Source organism: Prunus mume, linkage group LG1, assembly GCF_029339155.1.
Source record: "Prunus mume cultivar Tortuosa linkage group LG1, ASM2933915v1, whole genome shotgun sequence".
NCBI lineage: Eukaryota > Viridiplantae > Streptophyta > Magnoliopsida > Rosales > Rosaceae > Prunus > Prunus mume.
The window spans coordinates 7,522,013-7,531,485 of NC_142698.1; the positions used below are offsets into that span (position 1 = coordinate 7,522,013).

Here is a 9,473-nt window from a genome sequence, read left to right on the forward strand (position 1 = left end):
TCTAATTTTCAACCCGACTTATTGATGTCAAAAGTTGGTCGCAGTTAGTTTTGACCCAATTCACTATTAGAGAATTATCTCTAAACCATTAAAAAAAAAAATTGTACAAATGCTAATTAACTTAGATTTCCAGCAGTTCAATAGATTAGAGAATTAGCTCATCAAAATATCTCAGTTAACCAATCACCAATTCACACTCTAAGACCCTCAATTAACTCAAACACCCGTCAAATCACAAGAATCGAAACCTAATTAGAGCTCAAGATAATTCGGGACGTGAAGAAAGCCCACAATAATTTACCTTACGGCTCGTTTGATAACAAATTCAGTTTTTAGTTTTTATTTTTAAGAAATTGAAAATAGAAAACTTGTTTGGTAACCAATTTTAGTTTTCAAAAAAATTGAAAATTGAAAAATTGTTTAAAAGTTGTTTGGTAATAACTTATATAAGTTTTATATGGAATTTGGAAATGGAATCTTTTGGGGTCAAATTATGAATTTGAGCTTATAGAATGAAGTACATGTTACAAAGAGTTTTTGTAGTATTTTTTGGTGAATTTTTTGGAGTTCGAATGTTTTTTTTTGGGTGAAGTTTGGATATGGAGGTCCCGAGGCTTGTTCTGGGTCTGTTGCTAAACACAAGAGTCAAGTGGTCGGGTCCAAGTTGGGAGGTTCCAAATACTGAGTTTTGGTAATTGGAGTGCATTGCATGTGTGGTGATGTAAAATTGGTGACTGAAAAAGGAGCACAAGAAAACTAAAAACAAAAACAAAAACAATTTCAAGGTTTATTTATTTATTTTTTATTTTTTAAAGAAGAATAAGCCAAAACGGCACACAAAGATTGGCATGAATACAGTGGCCTCATTAAAACCTTCATAAGAAAACTATTTGGGACAAACTCCAGAGTAGGAAAGAGTACCACATATGTCAAGGATTAACAAGAGAGTCCAATCCATACCACAAAAGAGCGTTACAAGAACAAGAAAAAAAAAAAACAAACTAAACGCCAACACAGTAGACCCACAAAGAGAACCACATCCCAACTGTCAAAAGAAACCTTCTATGACAAAAACTCATAGTCCCTTGACCATCCACAAACTGCAAAAACACACCGAGGAAAGAAACCCAAGAGAGCACACGAAGGAAGAGCACAAAACAATAACATAGAGGCCCTTGAAAAGCACCTAACTCAACTCAGAACTTGGCAAAGAAACTCCTATGACCAAACATAGGTCTTAAGGCCGCGCAGAGTAAAGACGAGCTACAAATGAGCGACAAAACAATGGAAAATGATAGCAAAATGGACGCTAAAATCAAAGACAAAACCCCTCAAAAGGCACACCACCACAAAGACAAAACATCAGCCACTAGTTATAAAAACTTTGCCGAAGAGAGAACTAATTCAACGTCACTACTATCACTGCCATTGAGACAGAGACAACACCAACCACCTAGAACACTGCTAAAACAATTAAACAGAACAAACACATAAACAAACCTAGATCCAAACAGATTGAGGCTAAAAAACTAAAATCCAAGTAGATATGGGGAGGAAAAGAGGAAGGGGGGAGGGGCCAGCAAGAGCCCCTACGAAAGTGGAAAGAGAGGGAGGAAGGATGAGGCCGGACAAGAGATTGTCATAAGGACAGTCTATGTCTATGAGGGACTAGGAGTCTCGAAGACGGTACAATGATGTGGGGCATCTTGCATTGCACATCATCATGGGTATTGAGTTTGTATATGCATTTGCTATGTCATACGACTTAGTCGGCATGTGAGACATTTGTGGATGCCAGAGACATCGTGGTGCACCTTGGCCGCACATGTTCTCTCGAAGGATTCAACATTGTTTGACCTTGTCCAATACATGTGTGGATGCTAATTGGATATTGACGTGTGTAGGGGCCGATCACCTATAGCACATGAAGATTATGTGCGACGTTCAGAATACATATGTCATTATGTGGTCTATCTTGTGTGTCAGTAGATTAAGTAGATAGAGTGTTAGAAAGCACATGTGGTCCTGGACCTTTGAGTCTTGTTGTGGACACTAGAGTGCCATGAGTTGTTTTCGAGTTATAAAAATTATAGTTTTCCTTTTCTGTAAAGCCAAATACAAAAACCTTTTATTATAAATAACATATAAACAAATTAGAAAGCTTTTAAGGTACAATGAAACTGAAGAAAAATAAATTGATAGGTAAGTAAAAGCAAAATAAATTAAAAGTAAGGAGGTGAGCTTGGTACGGTGAAGCACTTCAAAAACGCTGTCCTAAAGCCTTTGTAGTCTTTCTACTTGTAGGTATTGATGGTCTACAAGACTCCAAGATATGACCCCTAATACACAAGCTCAAGATCTGCTATGAGCACATTCACAATGTTTAGAGGTTTATCAGCAAGCAAGGATCCAAAGAGGGTAATCCCATTGCTAAAATCATGTAGACCTAGAGAATCCCCTATTTGGACAGCAAGTTGGTCTGCAGTTGAAAATTTTCTCTCCATCATAAGGAGAGACCTAAAGATATCTATGAGAGTAGGAAAGAGAATAGACGAAAATCCAGAGACTAGATGGTTATGAGTGGAGGGAAATAGGCGAAGAAAAAACAGTGAAAAGGGGTAAGGACAAAAAATTGGGTAATAACAAGCTTTTGAAGCTAGACTAAGTGTGAAACCCCGTATTTATAAAATTATATAGTTTACAAATTTAATATTTTTCGATTTTATTTATATATTATATTATATTATATATGTGTATATTACATAAATATCATATTCTATTATATATGGATATGCTTAGTTATTGTTAATGTAGCTACGTGTAGTCATTGCTATTATGGATATGCTTAGTCATTGTTAGTGTAGTATGTGTCAAAGAAAAACAAATGCTTAGTAAGCACAGCTATATACTAGCTCTGTCAATTCACCAAGAAAGGTTGTATAGGATTGGAGGAATTGGGAACTACCTTATCTGCAATGCTAGACCACCACATGAATATAACTTGGATGGTAATTATTTGTAAACCGCCAAACACCATCCAATAGGAAGGGAGTCACTGCCGACATATTCTCTATATATATATATTATGTACATAGCAAATGAACAGAGAGAGAGAGAGAGAGAGAGAGAGAGAGAGAGAGAGAGAGAGAGAGAGAGAGAGAGAGAGAGAGAGAGAGAGAGATGAAGAAATTCTTGGAGGAGATATAGGGCTTAGCTTGTATTTTCTTAAATTGGAGCAATGCTTTGGAATCGAGGTAGGGGTTTCTTGGGGGCCCTTTTCATAGATTGATTTAATTAAATTTTGTGAGTATTATATTATGCGTGGTACTTGTATTGGGTGTTTACGTAATCTTAACTATTTGAATAATGTGGGCATGATTATATGTACATTGGTGATGTTTAAATGTTAAATTGTTGTTAGATACATGGAAGACATATAATTATATCATTGGATGTTTATGTACTCTTAACTGTTTGAATAATGTTGGCATAATTATATCATGTCATGGTAATTGGTTGGAGTTGTTGGATTGAGAAAATAATGATGAAAAAGAGGGTAATGGAAAGGATCTTTTGTGTAGTTGAGTCTAACTCTTGGCAGGTACCACGTCTCAAGGATCCCACAATGCACATGGCTCTTATTGGGTGATTCGGGACTGGCGAAAGGGAGTTAGACAAGATGACTAACAAAAGGGAAATTACGGGATGATTGAAATGGGTGTTAGTTTATATAAATGGGTATTCGGGACCAAGTGGTATAAGCATGGTATGAGACATGCAGGTCTGCTTGTCCAGTTATATGAATTAACGGGAGTAGATGAAGAGCATTCATGCATTATTATTATATATTGTTATTATTAATGTGATATTTGGCTGTGTGATTGCTTGTCGCTTAATTTAGTTATATCAATTTACTGTGGTAAGGTCTCATATCCCTACTGAGCTGTGGTTGCTCACCCCTCACCGTGTTTAATTTTTCAGATGAATTAGTGGGCAAGACAAGAACTAAACCAGTTTAGGCTGAATTAGATGAGAGTGATAGAGCTTTATTTATTAATTGTAAAGTTGTAAGATTTTGGAGATATTTTTATGAGAGAAGTTTATTTTAAACCCATGTTTCGACATCTTTTTATTTTATTTTATTTTTTATTTTCTCACGCGCCAAACGCAGGGTTTTCCTCGACCCCCGGGTCCAGGGTGTGACACTAAGATAGTTTTGGTTTTTTTCTTTATGGGCTAAAACGAAAGAGAGGATTTTGGAGAGCAGGGCATATATAGTAAACGATAAGGAAAAAGGTTAAAGATGGATAGAAAAAGGATGTGCAATACCACCAAGGTATGGAGACTCTCACGAGAAGAGAGATGCTCTCAAGAAGAGAGAGAAAAAGGATAATAAATGGTTTAACAATGCCTTTTTTTTTCTTCTTCGCCATACTTCAAAACATCCAATTCCACTCTCACGGTACCCTCTCTCTCTCTCTCTCTCATGACCCATAAATGAAAATTCAATTGAGAAAAATTGGTAAGAAATTCATGCATTAGTAGCTTTAATTGTTCAATTGCATCACTTGAAAATCTCAAAGCAATGAGGGTGTCTAGTTATTATAGTTTACACTCATGGCATGTTTACTAATCCGTAATTGGATTATGAGGAATTGAATTGAGAAGGAGTTGGATTAAGGAGAATTAGATTTCGGATTCTTATTGAAGTTGTAACTAAACCATATGGATTGATGGGAGTTAGATTCGAGATTCTTATTGAAGTTGTTTACTAAACCATATGGAATTGGGGTATGAGTGGTACTAATTACTAAATATCCTCATTGTTGGGTTAAAGTAGATGACAAATTTGAAATTTTGAATATTGTGTAAGGATATAATGTGTAGCAAAGATGGATTCCTAATAAGTTAGTTCTCTAGGAATTAGAATATCACATCCCACTCAAGAATTGAATTCCTGCAAAATTAGGAATTCAATTCCTAATTTTGTGTGAGCATCAATTACTTTTCAATGCTTTGATACGAAGTAAACGCAGGAATCCTCTATATACGGAATTCAATTCCTGAGGAGAATTCCAACTCCTGATTAATAAACACACTATCAAGTCTTATGTCGACAGATTCCAACTTATATTTAAAAACCTAAATATTACAACCCTGCCACCATAGCCCAAATCCAATTTTTAATTTAAAAAAAAGCCCAAAACCGTAGGCGTAAAAAAAAAAAAAAGCCCATAGTGGTTGCGGAAATGTTTTTGTTTAAATTTTAAAATTTTCGATTCGTTTTCCGCTTTTCATTGATGTATTTTTCTCGATTAGGGATTAGGGCTTAAGATTTGGAAGACGAACATGGGCAAGAGAGAGAGGGAAAAGGCCAAATTTGATTGGGACGAAGTCAGCGAAGAAGAACGAAATTTAGCCGAGAAAAACCCTTCGAAATCTGTTGCTGAAAGGAACAGTAGCGATGACGATGAGGCCAATGAAGATCTCAGCCTCCAGATCGTCGAGAAAGCTATGTTAATGCGTGCGGCCAAGTTGGCTCCGGACAACGACGTCGTTTTGGGCGAGCCAAGCGGTTTGGTTGAACTTCCTTCTTCGACTTCTTTGCAGGAAGCTGAAGTTGCATCTGCAGATTTGGAGACTAAGACGGTACGTAAAAGGGAGAGGAAGAAGAGGATTAAGAAGGCGAAGATTGAAGAAGCTGTGAGTGGTTTTCGTCTTTTACTCCATTTGTTTCTAGAGAAAATTGATTGAAGGAAAATTAAGGAAATTAATTCAATCCGTGTAAAATTTAATTCGTTTTAGCTAGAAATTTAGTTAAGTGTAGTTAGAGAAGTATAAGTGGTCAGTAAGCCAATTTATTTTTCAAAAAAATAAATTTTTGTATCACTTTTTATTTGTGGTCGTTACACATAATGGGATTGAATTGGAGAAATTGATTTGAAACCGGACCATCTGATGTCAAAATTGAATTTCCTGATTAGACTGTTTATGTAGATGTCTGTAGGAAGAAATGTCAGTCTGATTTTCTGGCTTTTCTTTGTTGTAGAAGAGGATGAAAGAGCTGTTGAGCTTGTTTCTTATGTATGACTGTTTTGCATCCCATTATTGGTTTAGGTGGTTGCTAACGAGGAAGAGAAGGTAGAGGCAGCTAATGCTGTAGATTTGGCTGAGGCGGAGCAACTGAATAATGTTGAGATTAGCGACAATGTTGTGCTGCGGAAGCTACTTGTGAGTTCAAATTTTTTTTGAAATGCCCTATTGAAAATGAAAATCCTTATGAAGACCTTAGCTTGGTACCTATCTTATTTCTGTTCTATCAGCGGGGACCAAGGTATTTTGATCCTCCAAATAGTAGCTGGGGAACATGCTTTAACTGTGGCGAAGAAGGTCATGCCGCAGTGAATTGCACCGTAGCTAAGAGGAAGAAACCATGCTTTGTTTGTGGCAGTTTGGAACACCATGCCAGAGACTGCAGAAAGGTTAGTTACTTTCTGAACAAAATTGTCAAATAATATGGAGTAATGAATTGAATTTAAGCGTCTTCTCTGGGTCGAAGTTACTACACATTTATTAGTGTCGGGGGGTAGTGGGGCTTTACGCCAAAGGTTTTATGTTGACTTGAATGAGTTGAGTTGGAATTCATTTTTCTATGTTGTATCTTTTATTTTTATTTTTAATTTTTAATAAAGGATTGAGGTTCAGACAAAATGTTGACAATTTTCTTTTGGTTGTGCAATTTAATATTCAATTGCTCTATGTCTCTTAATTTCTGGGAAGGATTGGCTAAATGTTGCTCTTGTCAATTTAGGTTATTGACTTTTATTGTATGTACACATGCTCTCTTCTATTTCTTAGATCATCTTTTGATAAAAAAGATTAAAAAAACAAAACGAAGGATCTCATTTTTCTGTTTTATGTGTATGCTATATAATGTTAAGTGAGTTCTATTACAAAAATGATGAATTGTTCACCAATTCTTGTACGCCACAGTGCTTGTATGGCATTGTACAAAGATAGGTTCCTCAATCTTTCCTGTTTCTTCATCTTGATTGCAATGTTCTCATTGGAAGCTCTAGAAGATGGTTCATGTTCATTTGGTCTCTTATTGTACCTGCTTTAAATCTTTACAGGGACAAGATTGTTTTATTTGCAAAAAAGGTGGACACTATGCTAAAGATTGTCCAGAAAAGCAGAAGAGGGGCTCATTGAAATCCCAAATATGTCTAAAATGTGGAGATTCTGGGCATGATATGTTCTCATGCAAGAATGATTATTTAACTGAGGATCTTAAGGTATTTTTGTGACTTTTAAGTCTATTGTCTATATGATTTTTATATCATATTAATCATGAGATATATTGTTTGGAATTATGTTTAAGAGCCCTTTCTAAATTTCTTTTCCTGAATCAGGAAATCCAATGCTATGTCTGCAAGAGATTTGGCCATTTATGTTGTGTCAAGTATGTTGATACTAGTCCCCAGGAAGTTTCTTGCTACAAATGTGGTCAATTGGGACATACTGGTATGGTAAGTCTTGTTGCTTGTTTTTAGGGGTGGGGTGGGGGAGGTGCATTAGCAACTGGATATATGCAAGCAAGGCCTATCGTTTTGAAATGGGGCTGTGGATAATATCCAATCAAACAGTGCTAATATGAACATTTGACCTATTGGGATTTGCTTTGATATGTTCATGTTGCCAATATTGTTGATGATTTACAAGTGGAATTCATGTTATGTGTGTGTGTGTGTGTGTGTGTTTGTGCGTTTGTGCGTTTGTGCATGCATGCATATGCCTATGCATACAGAGATTTTTAAAGTGGTTCTAAGGACCTGTTTTTCAGCCATTCGGTTAGAGATATGGACACGTAAGATATTTTTTTTTGGACGAAATATGGACACGTAAGATAAACCTCGGTATAACTTATATATTATCTTCTGATTGCTTGGGAGGTTTGATATTACCTGGTCATATTTTTCTTTTTCAACATTTTTTGACCCTCTAAATATAATATTCTGTTATAAAAAAGCTATAGTCTCTTCTGTGTCCAAAATAGCATACGCATTCTATTATTTTGCTTCCATTTCGCCGAAATAGTCTACCTTTCTTTTTTTCCTTCTTTTAAGAAAGGGAATTCTGTACATGCAGGGATGCGTAAGTTTGCGTGGTGGGGAAACCAATGATTTTGGATCACCTCGTTTATGCTACAAGTGTGGTGAACGTGGTCACTATGCTCGTGCATGTACAAGTTTTGCTAATGTAATTCTCAGTGTACACCTCCCAGAATTATTTTTATACTGTGCAATCTTCTTCTATGTTGACTGTGGGTAGTGCTAGTCTTACTTTTTGAAAACGCTAACTGCAGTACTCTGTCAAACTTGCAGACTCACCAGAGATTTGGGGAATTATCTAATTACTCTACTCCCATTTTGAAATCTCATAAGGAAAAGAGAGACTACACGGGGTTCAAGTCCGCTCCGCATGACCTAAATAAAGCTCACAAAAGAAAACAGACCCAGTATGAAGAAAGAGGTATGACGACCCCACAAAAGACTAAGCATAGAGGTGGCTGGATAATGGACGATCCAGGGGATTTCTCCCCTAGAAATGGCAAAAGGAACAGTTGGAAGTCTCCAGCAACACCACCATCTGGTAGGGTTCATGCTTCAAGTTCTAGATCCTCTAAAAAAATGTGGAAGGTTTCTGGAAGTCCAATCTCACAAGGGCAATCTAGATCTTTTCAGCACAGATATTCTGCATCGAGGTTTAGCAACTCTAGCGCTGATGGTATTAGAAGAAATTATGATTGGTGGTAGCCAATAGGTTTTACACAGGAAAGTCCTTTGATGTTGTATCTTATTGTTTTCCTTTTTCTTATTGTTTTCCCCTCTTTCTATAGATGCCCTTGATATGTTTCCTATTTCAAGTTCAACTCTAAGTTAGGCAGACAAAAATGAGCGTGTTGGATTTTTTTCGTGTTTCTTTTTCCATGGATTTAGAATATAGTGGCCGCATATTTTAAATTTTATTGTTATACACATTTATAAAATCGTTATTTTTATTTCCTTACTTTTTAGGCTTTTTATTACAAAATGTCCTTGACATTTGCCAAACTATTAGATTGCATTCTTAAATTTTTTTTTGTATTACTCATGGTCCCTAACGTTAATATGAGTACTTTTAAATAGTCTCTCTGTCAAAAAAATTGTTAAATATAGGGATATAATCGTCAAATCAATTCCTTTGGACCTCTTCAATGCCTCATCAACTCACAGTTTTGTGATGAAAAATCTGAAGGACACCGTTGCAGAAAATGTTTAGTCACGAAAAATCTGATGAACATCTGTCGCTAAAAACCTTTGGTGACGAAAAAGCTTCAAATTTCTGGGCAAAATAGCAGATAGGTGTTTTGGGTTTTAGGTATTTTTATGAGCTTCAAATCATCCTATGACATTAGAATGTAAAACAATTTC

General features: G+C 36.1%; 1 protein-coding gene across 1 annotated transcript; it reads left to right on the plus strand.

The window, feature by feature from the left end:
• The first annotated feature begins 5,285 nt into the window (after window positions 1-5,285).
• LOC103332466 (uncharacterized) lies at window positions 5,286-9,069 on the plus strand. The gene is made up of 7 exons (XM_008235213.2): window positions 5,286-5,703; window positions 6,118-6,231; window positions 6,324-6,482; window positions 7,134-7,295; window positions 7,413-7,529; window positions 8,149-8,259; window positions 8,385-9,069. The coding sequence occupies exons 1-7, from the start codon at window positions 5,350-5,352 to the stop codon at window positions 8,814-8,816; spliced, it is 1,449 nt and encodes a 482-aa protein (XP_008233435.2). The 5' UTR covers window positions 5,286-5,349; the 3' UTR covers window positions 8,817-9,069.
• The last annotated feature ends 404 nt before the right edge of the window (window positions 9,070-9,473 follow it).

Excerpts from the sequence above, each read along its gene's own strand:
- LOC103332466 (XM_008235213.2), top strand. The coding sequence starts at position 5,350 with ATGGGCAAGAGAGAGAGGGAAAAGGCCAAATTTGATTGGGACGAAGTC. Across the intron at positions 5,704-6,117 it reads AGGCGAAGATTGAAGAAGCT|GTGGTTGCTAACGAGGAAGA; the intron begins GTGAGTGGTTTT and ends TTATTGGTTTAG. Across the intron at positions 6,483-7,133 it reads ATGCCAGAGACTGCAGAAAG|GGACAAGATTGTTTTATTTG; the intron begins GTTAGTTACTTT and ends AAATCTTTACAG.